Source organism: Pomacea canaliculata, linkage group LG1, assembly GCF_003073045.1.
Source record: "Pomacea canaliculata isolate SZHN2017 linkage group LG1, ASM307304v1, whole genome shotgun sequence".
Taxonomy (NCBI): domain Eukaryota; kingdom Metazoa; phylum Mollusca; class Gastropoda; order Architaenioglossa; family Ampullariidae; genus Pomacea; species Pomacea canaliculata.
The window spans coordinates 24,895,231-24,921,961 of NC_037590.1; the positions used below are offsets into that span (position 1 = coordinate 24,895,231).

Below are 26,731 nucleotides of genomic sequence, written 5' to 3' on the forward strand. Positions count from 1 at the left end.
CGAACTAGGGGAAGTCGTCACTCTAAAAGATGTCATAGAAGTCTATGATTCCTTTTCTGTTCTGGTGGTTTTCATAAAAGTGTATATATATATAAGCTATGCAGCGACCTTTCAAAAGCAAACATAAATCTATCCACATAAACCTTTTGATTTTAAGACCATAACAATTATATGTTGTTATATGACAAACCATCGGATCCCACGTCTCGTTACGTTGGCATGATTTAGCCGAGCTATACATATACACATATAGATAAATATGTGGCTTCGTGATGTCCCACAATGAAGGCCGAGCAGACGGCGCCCACGTCTCGTTACGTTCGCACGATGTAGCCGAAATATACATATTATACACATATAGCTAAATATGTGGCTACGTGATGTCCAACAATGAAGGCCGAGCAGCGGAGCCCACGTCTCGTTACGTTCGCACGATGTAGCCAAAATATACATATCAAACACATATAGATATGTGGCTACGTGATGTCCCACAATGAAGGCCGAGCAGACGCAAGACAGACAACCCCCATTGGACGCGCTTTGCACACGGCACGTCATCGCGGAAGTGTATTTATCATTGCGTACAACGTTCTCGAGTACTCTGTGGAATACGCTGACGAGGTAACTATGCTGTAAATCTTATCAAACTCATATTTCATGTCTATCAAGTTATGAAATATAGCTATTCTTGTACTTCTCCAGGTAATGGATCGACAAGTTTGCTTTATATAGGTTAACCGTGCAAGGTATCATCAACAAAGACGAACACTCCCAGCTCACGGACCTCTGACCTAGTCTAGTGCCAGTCACTAGTTGATTCAAACATCCCATTGTGTGAGAGACGTGTGTAGACAAAAAAAAAAAACAAGTAGTCATTTAATACTTTTCATCTTACGCTCAAAATGTCACAATATTGTTTTGATTAGTTAAATGTGTACAAAGTCGATCGTTGGTATGCCTATCCCAAAGGCTAGTGTAAACAGGAATCATCCGCCTCAGCGCGGGTCATAGTTAACACGAATCGAAGCGATAGAAAATAAAAATTATGAGTGACTAGGCATTTTATTTGACACAGACACAACAGTTCTAAAATATAACGAGAGGGAGGAAAGTCGCTTTTTGTAAGTATTTATGAAGACAGGGATAGTCTTCATACTACAATCTGTTATATGCTTATTATACCATTCAGTTACTATACGTCCATTTAATTGTTGCCTCAGACATGACATTAATGATTTTGTTTTTGTAACATTGCCTTTTAAAAAAGATAAATTTGATGTTTCTTATTGTAAGCAGTAAGTTCAAAACAGAAATCTAGTATCCAGGGTCTGCTTACTGGAGAGAGAGTTTTGTTTCACCTGCTAGTGCAAAGTTTTATCAAAGTCTGAATCATATAATGTAGTATTTGTTAAAATCAATAGTTGTAATTACTTTTTACCCATATTAAGTGTATAAGTATCTCCTAAGAATCTCTTTTAGAAGCATTATCCTTTTGTGGCATTTGAATTCTGATAAATAATATAATAGTTAAGCTTGTTCGTCTGTTGTATTTATCACATAAATTGTATAGCACAATCACGCACTCATAATATTATAGTGAATATATAAAAAGATATACATGTATCTCTAACTGCATGACTCCTAGTATAATAAACAAACATGCTGCAGAAACTGTTTCAAAGGGTCTAAGCCAATGCGAAATTAGTCATTATTTTAAAGTATTTTATATAGTAATTAATTTTTTAATTAGTTTTAAATGTTGTTCATTTTACTTAAGTTAAATAGAATATCATTGAACATGCATATTATCTTTGAAAATCTTATTCTCTCATTTGTTTTCTTTCTTCTTTTCTGCCATAATAGGATAGGCAAAATACTAGTCAAATGCTAATATTTGTCAAATTTCACAGTTGTATCCTGATAATTCTTATAATGTTATTGCATCACTAGTATTACTATTAGTAATACCATAGCTGTTATGTCTTTTGAAAAGCTTATTGTCATTGTTCATTCCAAGATGATTTTTGTTGTGCCTTTTAACAAAAATGTGCCTGTGCATTTTTGTCACCATATTTTTATTCATAAGCTGTATTTATTTGCAGTAGTTGTCAGTGATAGCCTTGAAACAGAAAATGTCTTGGTTTGATATAGAAAGAAGTGAAAGACCTTCACACAGCCATGGCTGTGGAGGGTGCAATCATCACAGATGGAAAAATAATAATTAGAATGCTTGTATACTGCAGAATTCCAGCTTGTGGATAAGCTGTCCATGATTAACATCAGGATAAGCATAAAGAATTAAAAAAGTTGTTAGGGGAAATACTTTTGGAAAATAGAGTATTCTTTCCCTCTCCCTCACAGCACAAGCATGCAAACATATGTACATCCACAAATGCGTGCAAGCACATTTTACATGTGTCTTAACTTTGAACTGCAGTAAGAAAAGTGTTACTGCAGGAAATATTTCCAGAGTAAAAATATCTTCGCTTAACCTCTGCCTTATTGATGGAAAGAATGATTTGACCAGGGAAGGGAGGTAGGGAGCACACCTGATGTCTGCTACTCTGCTGGTCATGTTTCATGCTGCTTCATCTGGCCTTTATACCTCATACCTTTATCTCCTTTTCATGGGTCAGATCATTCTCACATGCTATAGAGCAGATGTTTTAACTTTTGATGCCCATTGAGTTTTGAAGATGACTGAATGTTTCTAATGAAGAATAACAATGAGTTTCATAAGCCAAGTGACAAATAAGACGGGCGTGGTGGTCTAGATTGTGGGTATACCATACAAGAGGGATTTTACAGGAAGCAAAAGTAAAGTGTACAGGTTACTGCACTGTTAGCACAATGCCAGTGGCGATTCCAGCAGGAACAGTCTCTGGGCAGATGGTTGAGGAAGGGGCTCATGGGGATATCTTTGGGGCACTTTTTGTCTCAAGAACAAAAGATTCATTTATGTTGCAATGGTTGTAGCTACAGTACCAAGGCACCAAAAGCAGCCTGTAGTTGGTGGAAGGTGTGAGGTCGCTGACAGGTAAGACAGGGAAGTCACAGTCATCACCTTACACTCCTAAGATATTTGGCTGTCTCTCACATGTGGCGAGCAGTGACATGTCTTCATTCCCCACAGCACCAGCCTTTCTTGTGAAGGGACCTTCACAGATTCAGCCCTGTAAAAGTTTTAGGGCAAAACAGTTGAAAACAGCACAATCCTGGCAATGACTAAGCGAACACCACAGCAGACCAGAAACACACAGGAGCAAGATGCTGGATCACAAGAAACTATCATATCACCAGTGGACATTTTTGAAGCCCAGAGATCCAAAATCTAAACTTCACAACATGTAGCAACATGCAACAAAACTACTGAGAACTCATCCCCTCCAGCCAGTTAGGTGAAGGGACATCACTCTACAGTTCCATTTCAATGATTTTACTATTCAGCCAGACACTGTACAAATCTTTATACACTCCCATAAAAGAACAAACATTTTGTGGAGTGTTCCATTCCAGAAAATATAAATCCCTTCACTCTCTTACCCACTATGCCTGTTGATATGTACACAGTGTGAGTGTGGTAAAAAAAAAAAGTAGCAGTTATGATGATAATAATAATAATGGGAATTTATATAGTGCTTTTTCCTGTATGGAGGCGAGTTCAGTGCACTTTACATGAGACACGAAGCAGTAGAATGATGCCATATGCCTAAAAAGGGCATTGCAATTAGGCAAACATATACATGTACAATGAAAATTACCAGGAAAAATTGCTTATGTGATACAGTCTTATATTTCATCTTTGTTTCATGTGACCAGACTACACCACATAGTCTCATGGCGGTCTGGTGGCACAGTTAGTGCCTGTCACCAATACAGTGAGGGTTGGCTGCCCTGGGTTCAGCTTTCATCGCAGGCATGCTATTCTTTCTCTGCATGTGGCATTTGCTTACAGGGCTGGCTGCATTACCATGATATAGCCTTTAGTTGCTTGCTCAGTGCAAAACAGTTTCCTCGCCCCCACACCATATAGTCAGAGTAGGAGTCCAAAGGTTGTGACTTGGTCTCTTTCTGTCACTTTTTTGTCTTTAAGCTTCCAAATCACAGTGGCTGGTTTTTCTCAGTTGACTGATAACACTTGCTGCACCTAGTTTTGAAAGCTTGTGGGTAAAGCTAATTCAAGATAAGACATCCTGGTAAGAAAGTACACTTCCTTCATGGGATCACATTAACTGGGTTGGGGTTATGGGGTAGGGGGAGTATCCAAGGGCTTGCAGGGAGTGTTGCAATCATAAACAGTTACTAGTGACTAGCCCATGTTTGCCAAATGATTTCTATAAATAGTAATATGATGTCATCACAGTGAGTTAATTTTTTAGTATATTTCCTAAAAAATTGATTTTTCAGTTCTGTTAGTTTGAGTAATAAGAATTGATTATTTGTATTAATATTCCGATGTTTTGGTGTTTCTCTTGCCATTCTCATTTTTCTGGTTACTGCTTTATTGGTCAGAGGTTATAGTTTGAAAAACTTCTATTCATTGTGTGAGCAAGATCTAGGATAATTAGGGGAAGAGAGAGGAAAACAAACCTTTGACTTCTGGTTGGTTGAGCATTATGTAGATGAAATATTTTGTCACTTCATATAATTTCATATTATGTATTATAGCAGATGAATAGTAATCATTGATCATTTATTTCAGTTTTGATCCTCTGTGATCCTGTATTATAAAGATGTCTGCTCCACCACCTCCATACCCTGGAACTGATGCTGCCTACCCACCACCACCACCAGGACCTGGCTATCCTCCTGACCCCAAAATGGGAGGACCAGGTAACATTTCAAACTTCTGAGGAGTTTTTGTAACTACTTTATAAGAACATTGTTTTATGTGTCAGATTTTTGCTGATTATTACCTTCTTTAAAAAGATCATTGCTTTTTATTATTGTTGTTGTCAATTAAAATATTTAGTTCTCTCTGCAGTTTCATGAATGTTTTCTTAAAAGAAAAGTGTTTGTCCCCCTCACCAATAAGAATTGGATTTGATTCACCAGTTATGAAAACAGCTCTCTTATATCTGCTGTTGTATCTAACATAACTTCATTTGTATTTCATCTTAACGCAGTTGTTTAGTTTTCAAGCTTAAATATATAAGATTTCTCTTTTCAGTTTGTCTGTTTACAGTTTATGCCATACATTATTATCTGTAATGTTCTCAATATATTTTTCGTTAGTTTTTGTTTCCCTTATCCTGTTGCTGCACTTTGTATTTTCACTAATTAAGCAAGCAGTATGTTGAACTTAATTTTTGAAAGATAAAACTGAACTGCATCTAACGATTAGCAATCCTTTAAACCATTTTTTAAAATTTATTCTGAACTCAGTCTTTTTAAATGTACTTCTCAGTGGAACAGGTTATTGCCAGAAAGAACAAACATAAAACTCTACTCAGCCCATTTTTGCAACGGATATAAATGGGCTTTGCTGAATCCTTAAGAAATCAATGAGATATCATCCAGTCATGCTAGTGTAAAGTTTGAAGAAATTATGAGCTGAAATTCAGCTTTCATAATTTGATGACAGTATGTAACTAATAATTTGAGCAGAGGCACAACTGTCTTTTCAGCCAGATCGGCTATTTACATACAAACATTATTTATTCCAAGTCAGCCTTTTGAGCAGCAACTTATTTCTGCTCCATGAATAAAATGATGGGCCTATACCCCTATCAAAATCTGAATCATTTGTACCATAGGTTATAAGCCTGTTCTGTGAGCTATGGAAAGATAGGTTTCAAAGAGATATGGATATAGCATGGAAAAACCTGTAATGCTATGCAGAAGACTAAACAAAAGATTAATTTGTCTAGATTTAGTACTATTTAGATGAGGATGGTTGTTTTAATGTATCAAAGATATATACCATGGGGCTTTGAGATTAGATTTGGCCCTCTTTAGAAGATGATGAATGTTGAATGCATCAAAGACTGCATGTGCATGCAATTGTAGTTTCTGTGTGAGTGCTGAATAATCTTGAAAATGCTGTAATATTCCATCACTATTTGTGATAACTGAAAGTGATAAAATGGTCATTTATGTTTTCTTTTTCATTTTTCCCCATGATATAGGTATTAACTGCTTATTATCATACTTATTAGTTTAATTACTTTCTTCTTTTTTTGCCTCACTTGGGCTCTTCTGGTGATTATCAGTTTATGGAGCACCACAAGGGTTTTATTCAGGTATTGTAGTATAGTGCACTGTAGCACTGGTGCTTTCACTTACACATTCTTTACTTGACTAGGCATCTTTTTTTTGTTTGTTTTTGTTCAGAGTGCATCATATTTCTAACATAAACTTGCACCCATACTGAATATTTCTGATTTCTGACATTTTGTGCAGGTAATGTATTTGTACATGGTGCACATGTGTGAATGCATATGTGTATGTGCACATGTGAGAGAGTTTGTGCACATGCATGACAGTGTGCACATCAAGAATTGCACATCCATTTTGCATCTGTACATGGTTCACCAAATAGCATATGGATTATTTCTAGCAACAAGCTGTTATGTATAAAGGGCATTACACAAAAATCTCACTACAGTAACATGGCTTACCAAATGAAACATTGTGGATTATTTCTAGCAGCAAACTTTTATTTGTAAAGGGCATTACATGTTACACAGAAATCTTACAACAGTAACTGTTTAGGCTTCTTTCTTCCTGTTCCTGACCCATGGGTTAGGTAGCTGAAGTTGACTGGTTCACTCATTTCCTACTGTTGTCTTTGTGTTACATGGAATTTCCCTGTTGATGAAATTGAAGTTGTTCCTGTTCCTTGTCCCCCAACCCCCTTGAATAAAAGTAATTGAAGATGTTGTTGTTGTATATACAAAAAAAAGGAAAACATACTAGTAATGCTAAAAATAAGGATGTCAATTATGTTAATAATATTAGTACAGCATTAACATGGTTTATACTAATAACATTACTTAGAAAAACTATCCAAAAATTTTTTTTTTTAAATTTGATAAGTTTTCTCAGTACATGCAATTGCGGAGCATTTAACTGCTTTAGGATGTTTAAAATAAAATCAAAGAATGTAATTATCCTTTTAGAAGCTCCTTCTGTGTACAGTATGGTCTCACTGTAAAATGTAACAGCCTTCTGATGTATAACCCTGTGTGTGTGTCTTTACTAAGAAGTGTGTGTTTGAGGAGCTACAGGAAGAGCACTGGTCTCTTCACAAACTAATGCAATGTCACATAGCCTTGTGAAGGTCTTAGGCTACCAATTGAAAGGGAATATAATATAACCTTTTAGGTAAGATGAAAAGAGATTTCAACACCATCCACCTATTTTAATGATTGCTTCAGTACATCACATCTTGGTACAGAATACAGTATGTTTTTCCACTTTGTTGCCATTGTTTTTTTTGGTTTTTTTTAATGTTAGGAGATTTGTCATTGTTTCTCTACTGCCTGTAGCAAAATCTGTATCTGTTCCTTTTGATCATTCAGTGGCAGGGTAAAGGCTGTTTGTGCACTCCCACATCCTGCTGCATTGTTTGCCACGTTGGTGTAGCAACCCTTTGTATTGCCTGAATTCAACTGTTCAAGGCTTGTTAAGGCTGTTTACCCCTTAAAGGTCATTCCCTGCTATGAACTTGAAGTTATATACAGTCAAATCTCCCTACTATGCCACCCCGCTACTATGCCACTCTTGATACTATGCCACTTTTGCTCGGTCCCGACTATAAATTCAATGTAAAAAAAAATTTACTATGCCACCCCCTACTCTCGCTACTATGCCACTTTTTTTGTGACTGTTAAAAGGCACAAGTTGTGAAATTCCATGCAGTGCTCGATTATTATATTGTATGGTAGTGTGGGACATCGCAGTTAGGTGGATGGAACCTAGCACGCACACAGGGAGGGTGGAGGCTGGCGATAGGGGGTGATGGTCGCTGGCCGGGTGACAGTCACGTGACAGAGGGAGAGATGGAGGGGGTCGACTAGCGACAGGATGCGAGTGCGCGGATGTGGTTAGGAGGGGTGGAGGATGAAGAGGTGAGGGGGAGAATGAGAGGAGACAACTAGCGCCAGCCGACGATTCTTGAGAGCTTTGGACTGATGGGTAACTTGAGCAAATAAAGACGTTTTTACGAACCCTCGGTATTATGCCACTCTCGCTACTATGCCACTTTTCCTCGGTCCGGTAGGTGGCATAGTAGGGAGATTTGACTGTACTGTGCATGCACTGTATGCTATAGAATGAATGAAATGTTTTATAAAACACTCCCCAAAACAACAGTTTAATAGATGGGGCCTTATGCAATCAAACTTTTACTTTTATGCTTTTCACTTTGTATATTCCAGAAACAAAACTTTATCTGACTTGTCTCTTGCTGTTGTCAGTAGTAAAATTATGTTGTTATCTGTTAAGATGCAGTGAGAGAACAAAATTATGAATTAAATTTTTTAAATTTTTGAGGTGTATATATATATAGAAACATGGGACGAAAGTGCTTAGGTAAAAGATGGTTGTGTGCAATGCATCTGTCACAATTAGATAAAGGTCTAAGATTGACAAATTTCTTTGTTTATTTTATTTCTAAGAATCAGTGAGATCTTAACAGTGAGGCTTAACAGATTAATGGTGTGCCATTTATTTTTTAGTCTGCTTACTATTAATGTTGTATAGAGTGTGTTACAGTGTAACGGTATTTCTGTGCATAATTTAGACATAGTTTTCTAGAGGTTTGAAGGTATATGTGGTGTGACAATTTAAATATTTCTGTGCATAATTCAGACGAAGATTTCCAAAAGCTCAGAGATGAACACTGAATACCTCATAGCTTGATTTCTTTTGCAACAGCGATTGTTTCAATACATCTCTTTTTGATGTAAACCAAATGTTTAGTATCCTAAAATGTTAGAACCATTTTTTTAATTCATTAGTGTTTGTTGTGGAGTAAGGTGTAATGAATTCAGGTTAAACTCAGGTTAAAAGTTTGGTAACTGTAGTAATTGCAGTCATTTTTAAAATCTTGGTATAGTTCTTAGAATGTCTGATGTAACAGTAATCTCTTTATAGCTTAATGTCATATAAACTTTGTATGTATATGCACATTTTTTAAGAAGTAATTTTAGCTGCTACATAATATGAAAATAATTTTATAGCATTATTCCATCTACAGCTCCTGGCTATCCTCAGGGTTATGGACAGCCTCCCTATGGTCAGCCGGCATATGGACAGCCAGCATATGGCCAGCCAGCCTTCAACCAGAGTGGCCAGACCACTGTGGTGGTTGCTCAGCCACAACTGACCATAGTGCAGACATTCCGTGAGTCTCCTGTGCACACACGTTGCCCACACTGCCAGGCTGAGATTCTGACAGGCACACACTATGAAACGGGCACCTTTACATGGATTGTCTGTCTGATTTTGTGCCTGGTTGGGTAAGTACTTTGTCATCAGTGATCAATTTTTGTGCCCATTGTTAGTACATTTCACTAACTCAAAGTTGCTTATGATTTGGGTTTTTTAAAATTACTTTTTTCTTGGCAGAAATTGTTAATTCTGCAAGAAAAATATGTAGTGTTATCTTTAACTTGATAGCAAATTGTCTTCCTCACTGTTTTTAGTGCACAACTTACTCTTATGATCTGTAGATTACTTACAGCAGTGGAATGCACTTTGCTGTAAGTGCTACAGAATAAAACATGGACTTTTTCCTCATACATTTGTGCAACTTCAGCCTCTTTGTGCACTGTTTGTAGATGTGACCTGGGGTGCTGCTTGATCCCCTTCTGCGTGGATAGCTGCAAAGACGTAGTCCACACCTGCCCCAATTGTCGTCAGCAGGTGTCTCGTTGGAGCCGCATGTAAATGGAAGGCTAAAGAAAGGCACTGCTCATGATGGTTAATCTGTCAGCACCCATAAAAGTTGTGGATTAGTACTAAGCTGGAGTGCTGCTATCACAGCGCACGTGATGGACTGTCCTGAATCTTGACTTTATTTACTAATCAATTGTAGCCATTCATAATTAACTTGCAGTTGGCATAGAAAAATCTTCATTCCAACTCGCTACATTATCACTGATTTGATAAACCCTTTCATCTCTCCCTTGCTTCTACTTCTCTGTCTGTCATTTAGAGAAGAGTACAGAGTTATCACACAGTAGTAGACCATAAACATACAGCAGTACAGCATAAACACACAAGTAGACTGATATATGTCAACCTGCACAGTGATGACTGCATTGCAAAGTGCCTGCAAACTGCTTTGATATATAGTTGTCTGACTTGGAGGCCAGGATTTCTGCCTTCTTAAAGACATTAACTTTTGTTCCATTCTATAAAAGATTACCCCTTCCCTTCCAGCTTCTTTTGCTATTATGCATCATAGATGACAGGTTGATTCAAAAGTTGAAACTACTAATTGATTTATTGCTGCAGACAGAATAATAATGGTGGTTTGGGGGTTGGGGGGGTTTGAGAGAAGGGTTATTTGCAGGTTGATGATTCATGTTTGTAATGTTGAATGGTGAGTTTATACCTTAAATATCCCATTTTCCGTCAGAATAGGGTGTTTAAAGCAATTTTAATGCACGTTAACAGCACACAAAGACCAAATTTAGTGATCATATGACTCATACGATACAATGGTATACGCTCATGTAAATTATGTAGCTTCCATCATATACAGTGAAATTTGAAAAAGGCCAACTTTGGTTAAATATAGTTTATAGCAAAGAAAATCATTTGTGTGAGACCATTTTATTATGAATATTTTCTTTTTATATGCATTTTCTTGCTTGTGGATAATTGCCCTTTGTATTAAGATTTTTGGGTATGAAATGTAACTCTGAAGTCTGCTGTCTTAATTCTGAATGCTGCTCAGTACTGATCAAGTTTGTCTCAAGACATGATGCATTTAGGGGTATATGTTATTTCTACACGTACATATTGTGGATTACACTCATTTTAAAATTAAGATGCATAACCCTACTTATTCATATGCAACACACACAGATTATTTATGCATATGGATGTTTTTGCAGACACACATTTATCCAAACACTTGGAACAATTCTGGATTGGTATACTATAGTGGCATAAAAAGTGTTTTAAGAATTCCATTCTTTTTATTTGCTTTACTTGTGATATATACCTCAGTAGTTGGATTTTTTTTAGGTGATTTGCATAAATATCTGTTATTGTCTTTAAATATGGTTCACTGGCTCAAAAGATTTGCCTATTGAATAATAATCTTGTTTTAAACATGTCTTCTACGTGTTTATAACAATGTACGTACAATCCCTGTTCATTACATGCTTAACTTTAGTTTTTTGTTTTTTAATCAAGATTAATCCTTTATGCATTTTTTTTATTCCCCTGACAATTTATTAAAATATGTGCATGCTGAGATTGGCAGTAGCTACATGGTATAATTGCAAATAGTTTCAAGCCAAAAATAATTGTAATACAAGTTGGACATAAGGCTTTTAAAAGCTTTCAGATAGCATCATTTTGTTTTATATCATCTAGTTGACAAAATTTATGAAACCTAAACTAAAAGTGTGACGTAAATGATAGTTGGTTGTTAAACCCTCAGTTGTAATTAATTTTGAGCTGGCTAGGCAAGTGGTTTGTCCATGTCATGCTAATAACAACCACAGCTGATTGTGTTCAGCCTATGGTATAAATATAAGTGAGGCAGTGCAGTGTTCACCCTCCAAGTGAGGCTGGTTAGTGCAGGCTGTGTGCACAAGACTTGCTCAAGCCAGCGATTGAATGACTCCCTCTTTGCACTAAGCAATGGGTGCTTTACTTTTTAGAGATTGGTTGTTTGGTTGAGTTGTATAGCCACTGTTTAGAGAAGAAGTTCAGCAGAAAGAAAGGCATTGGGATCCACTACCCACATTCCTTTCAGTTCACTCCCCTTATAGTGATTGTGCTTTTAGATCAGTGGTTCTTAACCTTGTTTGAGGTACCGAACCCACAAGTTTCATATGCACATTCACCGAACCCTTCTTTAGTGTCATCACGAATTGCGGGTGTGTCTTGACCTCCGTGGCGGAGGCTCCGCTGAACCCCTGAGACCAACTCACCGAACCCCTAGAGTTCGATAAAACCCCAGTTAAGAACCACTGTTTTAGATCCTTGTGTTTTACCTTTTAAATATTTGTTTTGAACGGTTGATTTGAAGACTTGTACCCGGTTCAAAGTTACATCATTGTTTACAAGTAAAGTTGGAATTAATCATATTTTCCTTTTTTAACATTAAGAGGTGTGCATTGGAAAACATTCAGCAAGTTAACAATAATCCAGATTAATTTTATTGGTTTAGAATATTGGGAAGGCTTTGTAGCCCTATGATTATTGCACTTCTAAGCAGAAGTTACAACTTCAATTCTTACTTTGGAAAGTTGCTCAAAACTTCCCTTTGCCCAGTAGTGATAGGTAGCTTGCTTATCAGTGAGGGTGACAAGTGGCAGGTAAGACTTGGGCTATGCCTTTTATATGCCAGGGTCTATTGTGATGAACTATTACAGTTCACAGCCCCTATGACCACTCAGTTGTGGAATCTTTCACTGTTTATATCGATAGTATCAGCAAATGTGCCTCCAACTTTGCTTATGTCCTCGCCTGCTTTCTCTAAAGCTGAGTGAGTATTGTCAGTTTAACACCTGATGTCAATTGCTGAAATTTATTGTGTTGATTTTGGATGATGTACATGCACCATTCTCTTAAGCTGTTTTGTAAGAGTGCTTTCCCCTGCCGATGCTTTAGTTTTTGATTCAATTTTGTGTAAATGGAAGGTTTTAATTAATGATATCTTAGATTTATTCACACATTTGTTCAGTGTGTTTGTTTTTAATCACGTGTACTGTTTGAAACAATGCCCAAAATTTGAAAGTAATTCTTTTTCTGCGTTTGCAAATAATTGTTTTTGTTTTAAAAATTTCTATTTACATGTAATAACTTTCATGCTATTATTTTTCTGATGGAATGTCAAGCTAAGAATTTCATGAAAGATGTGAGCTTTTATGGAGATGCATGGCTACAAAGCATTTCAGAGAATGGGATGGGTACTATAGCTTTCAGAGAATGGGATGGGTACTATAGCTTTCAGAGCACCGAAAAAGCAATCTGTTAAGATCAAAATAAAGATCCATGCATTGTGATGGTTTGTATCACATTTTTTAAGTCATTCTTTTGATGATTTTTGAGGATATTGAGGAAAATGTTGTGAAAGTTGCCATTATTTTAGTCATGTTTTTGATGCGAGCATTAATATGTGAATGACATTTCATTAGGGCATTACATTTATGTTTAAGAGTAGCAAGACACTAATCACTTTTCTTTTAATGTTATTTCAGTCACATTTGTGATAGAAGGGTTGAGCATGGAATATATAAGTATAGACACTGGTATTTCAGTTTTGTTTGTCAGGAGAAATTTGATGTACTTTAAAGGTCTGCTTGGGTCTTTGAAGTTACCAAGGGTAAAATATTTGTGATATTTGGTTGTTAGAGCATGTTAAAAAAAAAAAGAGGTGGCTTTGCAGTTTAGTTTGTGGACATTAGTATGTTTACAAGATTGGTACCTTTACTTTTATATAATACTTACAAAATTATTGTGAATCTATAGTATATTGAAGACAAGTGAAAATTTGGAATGATGATGTTGGTTTCTGTGAATCTTCAGGCATGACTGAAACAAGGTTTTAGCATTCATTGTGAGGAATCTTTAATGGCTATTTGAAAGGTGCCGTTAAACCTTTTTCTAGCATATCTGAATTTTCAGAAAGTGCATTTTAGTCATGTGTTCTATAGTATACATAGTTTGGAAGATCTTATGTTTTAACAAATGTAAGGGTACAGTTCAGTTGTTAATTAAATCAAGAAGAGTTCAATAAACCTTGCATCAAGTCAGTCTGGCACATTTGGTTGAGTGCATGGAAAAGGACTTCTTGGCCCTGACATTTCTGTTATTTAATGCTGTCTCATATGCTATTTTCACACAAAAAAATCCTTCATACTTCAATCATTCAAAAAGCAGTTTGAATTTTGTAGGTTTTCTTTTTCATCTTAAAATGTGTAGTTTACATACATTACAATAAATCATTCTGATTCTATTTTTAAGATTAACATAATATATGTAGCTGGAAAAAAATTAATGGATTTAAAGAATTTTAGCTTTAATTTTGAATTAGTCACTTTAAAGTCTTTGTATTTATTCTAACAAGTGTAATCCTTATAAACTTTTATGTGATTGCTGTGATCTTAATTTCTTGGCGCCTTTTGCAAATGTGAATAAAGATAGCAGTAAATGATTTAATTGTTTCTAAACTGTTTTTATGTAATTATGTGCTTTCCAAAAGATTTTGTTTTCAAAATTGTGTTTATGTGTACATTTGTATTTACCATTGGCAGTTGATTTTTTTTTTAATCTTTAAATGGACATACACAGGCCTGAAGTTCCATGTAGGAATGTAGTGCATTTAATTTTGTTGTCTCAGATACTATCTTGAATCTCTATTTTAAGATATGATGCACAGCAAAAGATCATTACAGCTACTTTGCCAGGTGCTGGTAGTAAAAGATTTTGTCGGGGGTATCTGAAAGGTACAGGAGGTATGCAACTCTGTCTGTTATACACCATATGCTATTCACTCGAAAACTGTTCATTGCAAGGGGCTTTTGTCTCTAAACGCCGACGAGTTTGGTTCAGAATCTCTTTTTCTGCCTGTGCAAAGATATTTATTTTAATGCAACATTCTTGAAGGGTAACCCGATGGCACCTGATTACTTACATGTACAAAAGGGAGGAAGAATTTGGAAGAATTTCTGTACCATCAATATTCATCAGATCTGTTTTCAAACTATTTAAGGTAGTAATTAACCAAAACCAAGTACAAAAAAAAAATGTATTCACAAGCAGCTTCCTGCAGACATGACATATTTATCAACATTTGCTCTCCTCTAGGTCTTTACCAGTCTGGATGACAAACCCACATCATCTTCATTTAAGCAATACTTGGACAAGAAAAGTATATTACTAACAAGCTGGGGAGTCTAGATATAACATAGCTATCAGAAAGCACAGACTGACAGGTACATGGAGGGCACAAAACAGTTCCATTAATGATGTGAGAAAACCATATTATTTAAAGGAACAATCTGTTTTAGCTTTTCATGTGGATAAAAAGGAACCGCCGCCTTGCGGCCCTATGCTCCACTGGGGGAGAATAGGAACAAGAAGAAGAAAAGGAACTGCCCATATATTTTGCCTCCAAATGCATTAGCATGTTGACATACCTGTCAGAACATATTGGAGTTTCTTTATGGCCTTGTCAACATCTTTGTCTGTAATACCATAATAAGTCACAAAGCGAATAAGAGTGTCAGAAAATGGCATCATCTGCACAGAGATTCGCTCTCCAAGAACTTCAAATTCTTCATCAGTGACCTGAAATAAAGGAATTTAACTTGATTTAAGTTTGATATTGGCCTCTAAATATTGAATACATGTATTAGTGCTATTCTGGCAATTAAAGTAAGAAGTTCCTACCTAGTACAGCAAAATGCACCTGGATGCATACATTTAATGGCCACGAAATAAAATACATTTATTCAAATTTGGTGATCTTCAATACAAAATATTGGTAAGAAGATTATTTTAACCGAATTGATAACCATAATTCATTTTTGTAATAGCAAAACCTCTAAAACTGCTACAGTGAGTGCATGAGACAACTTTTTGTTTTCCTTACCTGAGTCAATCGCTCACACAATTTTCTTGTGCTGATATTGCAGTCCATATGCAACATGCCTATATTAGTCTGAACCAACTCCATATTTAGCTTCAGGAAGTTATTCTCTTTAACGTCAACTATAGCTAACAAAACAAAACAAAATACAAATTAACAAACTTGAAATTAATAGTATTCATTAGTACTTCATGCTTACACCTGCATGAATTACTTCCTTGACATGACTATATTGTGACCTGAATGTTTGGCAACTTCATGCAATTTGTACATTCTGACTTTTATTTTTTAACATCAAGATACTGCTGACATTTGGAACACTATATCAGGCAACAATGACATTTTTAGCAGATTTTTTTTAATGCAAACTTACATGCATTCTTGGTCTCTCTCCAACACATGCACAGTTTATTTCATTGGTTAACTGTTTCATTGGTGGAAATATCAATCATGAAGCACAACACTCTTCTTATGGTTATAGTGGCACTTTGTCTTGTTTACTAACCTTGGGCTATTTTTCTAGCCCTAGCATGATCCTCCCTGAGGTGGGGAACAATCTCGTTCAGTGCTACTAACATTGGTGCAGCAATAACTCCAGCTTGTCGCATTCCACCTCCCAAGGCTTTTCGTGCCCACAAAGCTCTGCACAATTTTTTTAATCTTGAAGTCTTTAAGTCTTCTAATTATCCACTGTCAGTATGCCCCACTTTTTCAAAACTTGTTTTCTCTTTACTTCAAATTAACCAGTGAATATGCATAAATCCATGCAAAATCACCGGGTTATCTAATGGCATTCTAAGTTTCTGAATTCTACATAGATGATAATAAAAAAAACAAACAGGTGAAAGTTGCAATAATTTAGTGACCTTAATTTCCTTAAATTTTTATAAGGTTTCTTCAGCACCAAGTTTTGAGCTCCACCATGCACTTATTCCATTCAAAGTAATGAACATGAAGTAGTAGAACATGCTGTGCATGAAAATGCACATGCATCAACATTTGCACAAAAGAAATAGAACCATGAATGAGAGCACCATAAATCTCATCTGTCTACTAATGTGGAAGAAACAATTGGAAAAGGACATTGCAAACTGCATTTACTGGGGATGAGATGATCAGGAAAAGGAACATAAGAACATGCAATTAACACCACTCAAGTATGTACCATGTGTGTAAAAAATGAAAAAATATTTAATATGTACACAAACCTTTCTATAAAATCCTTTGAACCAGCCAAAATGCTTCCTACAGGGCAGGCAAGACCCTAGAAAAAACAGATCGTGTATGGGACAAAATAAAAATTATAATTCATTTGTCTGACAAGCTTCTGTTACCACACTGCATTAAAGTCTAAGTTGACTTTATAAAATTTGTACCTTATATATCCATGATGACATAAATGTACTTCAAAACTGACAATGTTCATACAGTAAACTCTTTCACTAATATTACTGGCATACCTCTACTCTAAATATATTGATGTTCATACCCAGATATTCTGCATGTCATGCCTGAGACACTAACCTTTGAAAAGCACATTGAAACAGAGTCAAAATACTGTGCAATTTCACAAGGTGCCACTTCCTGAGCAACTGCAGCATGCATTAGTCGTGCTCCATCCAAGTGCATTGCAAGATGATGTGCATCAGCCACATCCCTAACCTGTGTCAATAAAGGCAACATTTTATTACTTTTATACTGTTGCAGATTTACCATCATTTTCGTGTACTGTGTTTTTAAAAAAATAGAATTCAAAACACAATTTCTTTACATCTATTTCTGTTCTCAGCTGGGTTTTAGTTAGCATTTCTGATTTCTACTTTCATTGGCCAGCTTTTTTTTTTCTTCATTTAGTAGTATAAAAACTACTATTATTTACAAATTTGGATGACAAACTAACAGCCACATCATCATCATGTGAGCAATACTTGGACAAGGCATATGTTACTAATAGTCTCATTAGTAATCTTGCTTGTGACAGAAAATTTTAATTGGTGCCTCACTATATGTAAGCTATAAATGTTGTTATTGCAATAAAACATTTTTTTTTTTACTTTTATAATTCATGCTCACACAACTTTCATATACCTGCTCTAAAAAGTTCAGTGGAAGGATGGTACCACCACATCTATTATGGGTGTTCTCCAAGCAAATGACACGTGTCTGGGGATAGTGTGGGTCTTTCTTGATGCGTATCTTTTCCCGAAGCTCATTAATGTCCATTGTGCCATCACACTTGTTGGTAACAGTTCGAGAATGTATTCCTGCCAGCTACACAAAACAGTACCTTCAGTAGCTAATTAAGAAAAACTAATAGTTAATTCCTAAAATCCTGCTGTTTTATTAAATATGCCTCAGTATAAAATCAAAAAGTGCATGATAACAATGTTGCTCAAACTGGTATGATCACCTGACTTTAAGGTGAAAGGACTGAGCACAGCTAAAACACTCATTTATAAAATATATGCAAAGCAAATCCTCAAAGTTAAACAGAGATCATAATTCTGAAGGACTGAGCCAGAAGACTGTAAATCTGTTGGCCTGCAGGTGATTGCTCAACAAGAAAAATTACATGCTTGATGTCAATTTATAAACATAAATACCAAGCAGGCAAATTAAACAAAAAGTTTAAATTTTAAACCATTCTTTAAAAATGACTCATCTGGATCTTAAACTCTTGAAGGGTACCAGACTACACGTCCCACTATGTCGGTCCATGATACCAGCATTTTCAACATATATTCTAAGGTAATTAGTGTCAGAGGGATTTAACTTCCCAGCTTTGGGATCAACATATTGTTAGAAAAGTATCCAGTATTTTGTCCATACCAGAGCATGAATGAACAGATTTTGTTTCACTGAGCTCAGTTAAATAGCATGCTATGTCTGTATGCAGAAGTAGCAGGCTCTTAAAATCGTTTGTATTTTCTGCAGTCCAGCTGCTCAATTGAAGATGAATCATCATCTGTGTGTATGCAATGATGTAGGTGTCTTAAGAATGGTCTAGATGTAAGCTTGCATATTTTTAAGTTATCCTCTTTGCTATGCTGCACTGCTTGCTTTATCCTTATTTTGTCACTAGCACTTTTTTTGTCTCTATTTTTTGTAACTGAGCACACTTCCTAATTTCCTGAGTATAACTGCCCACTGGAATTAATAAAGTCAGACAATGTCATCATTGAAGAAAGTTAGTCTAACTTACAGTAGCAATTGCTCCAACTTCACCAAAATGCATGTGTGACTGATCTCCCAGTAATATTTCTTCAAACAGTCCATGACAATGAGATAACACTGCAATCCATTTTAGGAAACAGCATGAACCATAAACATCTCAATACTCTCCTGTCATACTAGTATACTGGCTACATATCAACTGTCTTAAAAGCAGATATCAGTTTGCTTACATTTATCCATCAACAATGTTTAGATTACTTAACTTAGTTTAATATAATAACTAAGACAGTTTGTTCTTCTTTAAGCCCTCATTACCCTTATCAAAATTCCTTTTATTTTATGATAGTTAAAATCTAAGATCTATTAGTACAGCATCTGTTAGCTCGTTAGCTAAGGTCATGGCATGCAAGCAATTATTGCAAAACAAATTGATAAATCTCTCTGCTAATACTTAGTTTCTTAATAACTGATAATTCATAATTTATGGTTAATCCCAGTGGTAGGCTGACTGATTGAATAAGGCCTTATCAGCATATCACTCTATTTACAGCCTTCGTTGATGCCAGAATTTGAATTTCGTCCATTACAATTTAGGTCAAGCCATGCAAAATGGATCTGATAACCATATATGACCTATATCCATGTATGGGCTGGTTTTTTTAGCTAAATTTTCTCAAATACTGCTTATTCTCAAACTCTATCAGTAAATAATTCATACTAATTTTCACACAGTTTTCTAAAGAAGTACAAAGAAAATAGAACCAACTGGCAGCAGTGTTGCCCATGGTGCCAGTGGGAATCAGCAGAGCTGCATCTTTCCCCAACAGTGTTGCACATTCTTTTTGTAGCCCTGAACAGAGATTGTTGGTTATACCTGGCTACAAGAAATAATAAATACCTTGCACCTCAGCTGGCTAGAAAAGCCAATGATATCTTGAAGACTAGAGGCTTCAAAGACATCTCAAGTGTAAGTCAAGTATTTTGTTCGTTCTGTTTTTAAACCAAGGATAAGTTATCTATTTACAGAAAACTAGCTTTCTGGTGCAGTAATCTTTCCAGTAAAATATTGCAATAGCAGATAATCTGTGCACACACTTTAGTTAAATCTGAGGAGCTTTCTTTCCTTGTAAAAAAAATGTTTGTAAACACATAGAACTAAAACACATGAAGTCTCCTTGTTTTTGTGTTCAGTATTATTTAGGAGATAAAGTGATAACACACAAGAGACTCGTCATAAAATGTAACGTACATGTCTCATCTCAGTGTCATGATTAAGTGAAAGCATTTATGGAACATTTTTGAAATCAAAATGTTTTATCATAAAGTTCGTGATCTGTTCCCTATATAGTATTTATTTCCTATAGTCCAGCTTTACAAAATTAGCAATTTAGGACATGTACACAAATATGGGTATAATGCAATTTACATTTGCATATCTCATTGATAACTTTCTTTTTCTCTATAAATGAACATTTACTAATGGTAACACTTTAAGGGAAACACAATCATTGTCATTTTGTTTGAAATCTTTTTTATCAGTAATACTAAAATGTGTAGTTACTTTATACTGTAACACTTAAATGGTCATTATAATTATTACTGTTAACAGTGGGGTCCTCCCCATATACATCATCTCCAAGATGTGCCTCCACCATGGCTTTCTTCATTGAAGATGTAGGCAGCGTGAAAGTATCGCTTCGCAAGTTGACAACATAGATGTCATTTTTACTAGATGCAGCACTGGTACCATACAGCACTATCTGATGGTGGCACAACTTAAGTTTGCCAGAGAGAAAGTATCTAGTTACAGTAGTGCTCATTACAAATCTTGCATGAGTGAAGAACCTGCACATAAACAGGGTTTTGTCATTACAGGTAATAGCGGAACTATTAACTGCATAAAATTCAACCATGGATCTAAAATTAGTTGCTGATCCATGGGTTTACCTTGGTTCCTTAGTTCCTAACCAAAACATTCCTTAAATACATCAAATATACAATTTTTATTAATAAATACATGTACATATAAATCTCAATTAAAAAAATTCATACCTTCACATTTAGAATCAAAGTTAATAGTTTCATTCCCATAACCCAACTCCATTACTACAACCATCTAATTCCTATGGTCCCTTTAAAGACACACACACACTATAAACTCTGAACAAGAAGTAGTCTGATCTGGTGATCTTTAAAGTAAATCTGACAGATCAAAACATTTTATCTACCTCCAAATAATAGGCATATGCACAAAGACTGGAGACCCTGGTATGATGCCTGTCAAAATCACCTTCTTGAGCATAAGCAGGTAGTTTACAGTGCACACACTACACATCATTCAGCTAGATGTTCTAGAACCCTATTTTCCTGGGATTTTTTTTTTTTTTAATGAGACCCCAGAGCCAAAATGATAAAGCACTTGAGATAAAGTGGCGAAAGATAAAACATGGCACAAGGGGCTTTTCTGGAGTGAGAGTGGAGTGGAAGAGTGGCCAGCCCTCAAGTGAACCACTGAAAATAAAACCTACAGCTGTGCAGCCAATACCATCGTTGTGCTGTTCTTGCGCGACTAGCCCATATCTATGTAGCCACCAGGGACAGCAGTGTTAGTTACACTTTAAAGTTTAAAGTGAAATGTCTCAACAACTTTCACTCCAACAATCCAGGCCATGGAAAAGTTATGGTCAGAATAATTGTGCATATGTATTGCCGCACATTAACTGATATTGAGAGATAATTATTGGTACATTACAGCTGTCGTTTTCTGACTTAATTGTACCTTCATGCAGTCAGAAAGGTGAAGTATCATTCAGACCGAACACACCCTCTCTATCCCAGTTTTCAACTGTTGCCTGCCATTTAGAGGGCCTTTGTGCGATCACTATCATAAATAAAAGGCACAATAGAGCTCTCAATGGCCCGGTAGTTAAAACACTGCAGTGAGCGGCTCAGGGTTCAGATCTCGTCTTGGGATACTGTGACACTTGTCCACATGGCTTTTCTCCTGTTTCCTTCCCCACCCCCATAGTGCGAAATCGTCGCAAGGTGGAGGCATTTTCCTGCTAAATAACCCAACGAACCAGCCCCATCTTATATTACTTGGCAATCCTCTCAGGAGGTTCATGAGTATGTGTGCAGGGCCGCCGAGAGCCAGCCCGGGCCCCGGGACAGACGACCTCTCCGGGCCCCTTGTACTTGTAATCGTAAATTATTTTCCCAGTATATAATGTATGTTTACAATTCGAATCTCAATATCTACTCTTCATTCAGTAACGAAATATAGACTGCAAACAGTAGGACAAGTGCACTAGGATCTACATCACTACTTGAACATAAAGTTGTTTACATGCGAGTGGTTAGTAAATGAGGACAAATGATGTTAAAGGATCAGACTTGTAGCACCCCGCTCCACAGACCCCCCCCCCTTTAGTAAGGACTGTTACGTCAGCAGCGATGTCAAAACCTCGACAGATTAGAACAACGGCTAGAGGTATCACATCGCCTTTTTGTTGTAAGTGCTGCGAGTTTGTACTAAGCTCACTGACGTGCAAGGAAATGTTCTCTATGTAAGTGATTTATACTTCTACATGTAAAGAGGAAGAACCGAAGAAGTAAATGCCTAAACAAGTCTTCATCGAGTGTCGTTAATAACCTCATTAAAAAAGTGTTTGCTGCGACGAACAGCAGAACACATCAGTTATCATTTTTATCAACTTACATAACAAACACGCAGCACCTATCGAAAGTCCCTTCCTATATTATTCCTTTAGCAAAACCGCACGCGCGCGCGCACACATACACACACAATAACTACACACACGCATGCTGTTACACGTAAACACATATCTGAACTGAACTGTCGCCTTCAGACTCTTTAAAGCAGAAATTTTGAATTCATCCAACTTTTTACGAAGCATAAACTCGGTCGACTTCAAACCCCATCACCAGAAAGTGATGAATCAAATTTTTTTCTCAAAGTTTTGCACCAGACCCTCCTCTCTGCACCAGACCCTCCCATCGACCTGGAACTTTTGTTAAAAAAAAGTTTTGCACCAGGCCCTCCCTTTGCACCAGACCTTCCTCTTTGCACCAGACCCTCCCATCGAAGTGGAACTTTTTTTTAGTCTTCTAATGCCAAAGCGAAGAAACTGATGAATCAATTTTTTTTGTTTTGCACCAGGCCCTCCCTGTGCACCAGACCCTCCTCTTTGCACCAGACCCTCCCATCGAAGTGGAACTTTTTTTTAGTCTTCTAATGCCAAAGCGAAGAAACTGATGAATCAATTTTTTTTTGTTTTGCACCAGGCCCTCCCTGTGCACCAGACCCTCCTCTCTGCACCAGACCCTCCCATCGACCTGGAACTTTTGTTAAAAAAAAGTTTTGCACTAGGCCCTACCCCGGGTTTTGCTTTTGTTTTGTTTTGTTTTTTGTTTTTTTTTTTGAAAATGGTTAGGCTAGAGTGTTCTGCAATTCACATTAATTCACGCAACTGGCTGCGTTCTTCATCGACGTGCGAGTCGAGTGATCCCACCGCCTAAAGTTGTTTCATTTCTTTTCATCTGCTTTGCAACGATATTTGAAAGGTTTCAACAAAATGCGAAATGAACGAAAAAAATTGTAAAGCTAGGGAACAGCCACGCGAGAATGTGCCTCTCTTTACACTTTCGCCGATGCCACCCCCGAGGCGAGAGTCCAGGGCGTTACTGAGAGCCTGACTCGGCAAAAGCTTTCCCTCCGGTTTGATAGACTTTTTCAGACTCTCGACGCGGAGGCCAGCTACCCCTCACTAAACCGTTCACTCGGTAGTAGTGACAGGCGGTGTGTAGAAAGGGCACCGATGTAATTACTGGGAATTCCTCGTTGATAAGAAGAATTTCAAGCCCCAATCCTATCACGAAGGACGTTCAAGGGGTTCGCATTGTTTTCAAGCATGGTCACATCCACCTTGATTCCTTCTAAAGGCAGCCAGACCTGTTATTGCTCAATCTCTTGTGGCTAAACGCCACTTCTCCCTCTAAGAAGTTAGCACCGATGCGTGAAGAATCGTGAACTATTTAACAGGCTAGAGACTCGCCCGTTATCGGAATTAATCAGACAAATCGCTCCACCACCTAAGAACGGTCATGCGCCACCACCCACCGAATCAAGAAAAAGATATCAATCTGTCAATGCTTACAGTGTGCGGACTGGGTGTGTTTTACCGTGTTGAATCAAATTAAGCCGCAGGCTCCACTCCTGGTGGTGACCTTCCGTCAATTCCTTTAAGTTTCAGCTTTGCAACCATACTTCCCCTGGAACCCGAAAAGTTTGGTTTCAGAGTCGATGAAGCAACACTTGCACAACGTTAGTTGGCATCGTTTATGGTCAGAACAATGACAGTATTTAATCGTCTTAGACCTCTGACTAGCTATTGACTAATGAAAATATGCTTGGCAAATGCTTTCGCAGTTGTTCGTCTTGCGAAGACGACCCTGCGAAGAGCCGCGCACGCTCAGGCTTCGCGCAGTGACGACCGTCGCGAGACGGACCGCACGACCATGCCTCAGATGCAACTACGAGCTTTTTAAGCGCAACGACTTTAATATACGCTATTGGAGCTGAAATTACCACGGCTGCTGGCACCAGACTTGCCCTCCAATAGATCCTCGTTAAAGGGTTTAAAGTGTACTCATTCCAATTGCCGAGCCTCAAAAGAGTTCCGTATTGCTATTTTTCGTCACTACCTCCCCTAGCGGAGTGGGTAAGTTGCGCGCCTGGTGCCTTCCTTGGATGTGGTATCCGTTTCTCATGCTCCCTCTCCGGAATCACACCCTGATTCCCCGTTACCCGTTGTCAACATGGTAGGTCTATCACGTACCATCGACAGTTGATAAGGCAGACATTTGAAAGATGCCTCGCCGGCTCGAGCCATGCGATCGGCACAAAGTTATCCAGAGTCATTAAAAGGGACGGGCCGAGACCCCGACTGATTTTGAACTAATAAAAGCGCTCTTTCCGGCTTTGACGGGTCGGAGTTGGTTTGCATGTATTAGCTCTAGAATTGCCACAGTTATCCAAGTAGAAATGGATCATCTAAGGAACCTCGACTGATTTCATGAGCCATTCGCGGTTTCACCGTACGAGGCATGGCTTAATCTTTGAGAACAAGCATATGACTACTGTAGGATCAACCAGAATGCTGTTGGGTGTACACGTAACCGACTCCCACGAAGCAGTCGCCGCTGGAGCGCGGGTCCTGAGTTCGCGGGTGCTTTTCGCTCTTGCAACCGAATCATCGGTTCAAATTTTCAACGTGCGGAGCGTTCACCCGATCGACACGGGCGCGCTCTTTCACTCGAGACACAGTCAAGCGTTATTCGATACGCCGACGCGGCTGGCCGAAAGGAGCAGCACGACGAACCCCTCTCTCTGCTCAACCAGCCCACGCCTGAGCCGTGGGAAACGCGACAGCGAAAGCCGCGCGAATCGCCAGCGAGCCAACCCGTACCACACCTTCTTCGGTCCGCTTTGAAACCGGCTCGCAGCAGGACGGGAAGCAGACAACGATCACTTTCAACCGAGGGCGTCGCACGCCGAGCGAGCGCTCATTTGCCGATGAAAAATCCAAAACTGGGTGAGCACTACATGGCTAATAGTAACCTTTCTCTATTGCCATGTTCACTTTCTCGCGCCTTTCGGCACACCTGCTCCCCATATATATAGCGCCGATTTTGCCCTTTCCTGCCTTGTGCCACGCCTCCCCTTGCACCAGGCCCTCCGCACCAGGCCCTCCGCACCAGACCCTCCTCTCGAACGTACATTTTCAAAGTTTTGCACCAGACCCTCCTCACCAGACCCTCCGCTCGAACGAACATTTTACAAGTTTGGCACCAGGCCCTCCGCACCAGACCCTCCGCACCAGACCCTCCTGTTCGGTAAACTTGAAGGAAACGAGGTTCCCTTAAGCTTCCAGTACCAAAATGAAGTTACTAATGACTAGAAGTGTGTTTTCAATGTGTTGCAGCAGACCATCCGCTTTGCACCAGACCTCCGCTCGAACGAACATTTTACAAGTTTGGCACCATGCCCGCACCAGACCCTCGCACCTGACCCTCCTCTCCAACGTACATTTTCCAAGTTTTTCACAGCCCTCCGCACCAGACCCTCCGCGAGACACAGTCATCGTGTTAGTGGTCTGGAGAGAAAAGTCGTCGTCTGTCTGGAGCACTCTGATCACGGCTTATTTAGATCTGACTATTAGCAGTGTACAACCTTACCTCTCCGCTACTTGACCACATGTCCCGCTGTACGTCACAACTTGTGATTGTCTCCCTGTCGACAAGCGCTAGAAGGTGACTGACACTGACACTGACACTGACACACCTGTCACCTGCTTAGTCGTGTGTCAGTCTCTTACACCAACAATTGTCTCTAGTGTTTGTCCTTTTCTACTCTCAGTCTATTACCACGTCATCACCTTATGATGTAATAGATATGACGTCATGATAGATTTTTACATCACGATGTCTTTGTTTACAAAACAACAAGTGTCAACAAGTTTGTCTGTTTCAGAGGTGTGTGCTTGTGTTAATGTGTCATCATATCTGTGCGAATGTGTCAGTCTACCAGTGTGATATCTGTGTGAATGTGTCAGTCTACCAGTGTGATATCTGTGTGAATGTGTCAGTCTACAGTGTGATATCTGTGTCACTGTGTCTACAAGAGGTTGTACACGTGCTGTCAAAGGGTCTCATCAGACTGTAAAGTCAGTGTCGTGCACTAAAGTATTCAGT

General features: G+C 38.0%; 2 protein-coding genes across 9 annotated transcripts; one reads left to right on the top strand and one right to left on the bottom strand.

Moving 5' to 3' along the window:
* The first annotated feature begins 480 nt into the window (after positions 1-480).
* Positions 481-14,352, top strand: LOC112556536 (cell death-inducing p53-target protein 1 homolog). 5 transcript variants are annotated; one of them, XM_025225636.1, is made up of 5 exons: positions 481-621; positions 4,703-4,833; positions 6,213-6,242; positions 9,203-9,464; positions 9,786-14,347. In XM_025225636.1, exons 2-5 carry the CDS (start codon positions 4,734-4,736, stop codon positions 9,892-9,894), a joined length of 501 nt encoding a protein of 166 aa, XP_025081421.1. In that variant the 5' UTR covers positions 481-621; positions 4,703-4,733; the 3' UTR covers positions 9,895-14,347. The 5 variants fall into 5 exon arrangements, with proteins under 5 accessions (XP_025081421.1, XP_025081454.1, XP_025081447.1 ...); XM_025225662.1 differs by lacking the exon at positions 481-621 and adding an exon at positions 665-1,121 and having other exon boundaries at positions 9,786-14,352; XM_025225651.1 differs by lacking the exon at positions 481-621 and adding an exon at positions 3,814-3,916 and having other exon boundaries at positions 9,786-14,352.
* LOC112556466 (probable low-specificity L-threonine aldolase 2) lies at positions 14,191-26,341 on the bottom strand. Of its 4 annotated transcripts, none has more exons than XM_025225512.1 (10): positions 26,216-26,341; positions 20,559-20,803; positions 19,725-19,808; positions 18,987-19,075; positions 17,873-18,055; positions 17,309-17,446; positions 16,993-17,048; positions 16,290-16,426; positions 15,788-15,912; positions 14,191-15,483 (listed from the first exon to the last, which is right to left on the bottom strand). In XM_025225512.1, the coding sequence occupies exons 2-10, from the start codon at positions 20,776-20,778 to the stop codon at positions 15,316-15,318; spliced, it is 1,200 nt and encodes a 399-aa protein (XP_025081297.1). In that variant the 5' UTR covers positions 20,779-20,803; positions 26,216-26,341; the 3' UTR covers positions 14,191-15,315. The 4 variants fall into 4 exon arrangements, with proteins under 4 accessions (XP_025081297.1, XP_025081303.1, XP_025081289.1 ...); XM_025225518.1 differs by lacking the exon at positions 26,216-26,341 and adding an exon at positions 24,136-24,186; XM_025225504.1 differs by lacking the exon at positions 26,216-26,341 and adding an exon at positions 21,187-22,133.
* Between the last annotated feature and the right edge of the window lie 390 nt (positions 26,342-26,731).

What these genes read in the sequence shown, in the direction of transcription:
- LOC112556536 (XM_025225636.1), top strand. Translation starts at nt 4,734, where the DNA reads ATGTCTGCTCCACCACCTCCATACCCTGGAACTGATGCTGCCTACCCA. An exon ending in ACCACAAGGGTTTTATTCAG is followed by an intron (nt 6,243 to 9,202) that starts GTATTGTAGTAT and finishes TTCCATCTACAG; the next exon opens with CTCCTGGCTATCCTCAGGGT. An exon ending in CTGATTTTGTGCCTGGTTGG is followed by an intron (nt 9,465 to 9,785) that starts GTAAGTACTTTG and finishes CACTGTTTGTAG; the next exon opens with ATGTGACCTGGGGTGCTGCT.
- LOC112556466 (XM_025225504.1), bottom strand. Translation starts at nt 21,296, where the DNA reads ATGATGTGTAGTGTGTGCACTGTAAACTACCTGCTTATGCTCAAGAAG. An exon ending in AAGTTGGAGCAATTGCTACT is followed by an intron (nt 18,056 to 18,986) that starts GTAAGTTAGACT and finishes TGTTTTGTGTAG; the next exon opens with CTGGCAGGAATACATTCTCG. An exon ending in TGTGTGAGCGATTGACTCAG is followed by an intron (nt 15,484 to 15,787) that starts GTAAGGAAAACA and finishes CCTTTATTTCAG; the next exon opens with GTCACTGATGAAGAATTTGA.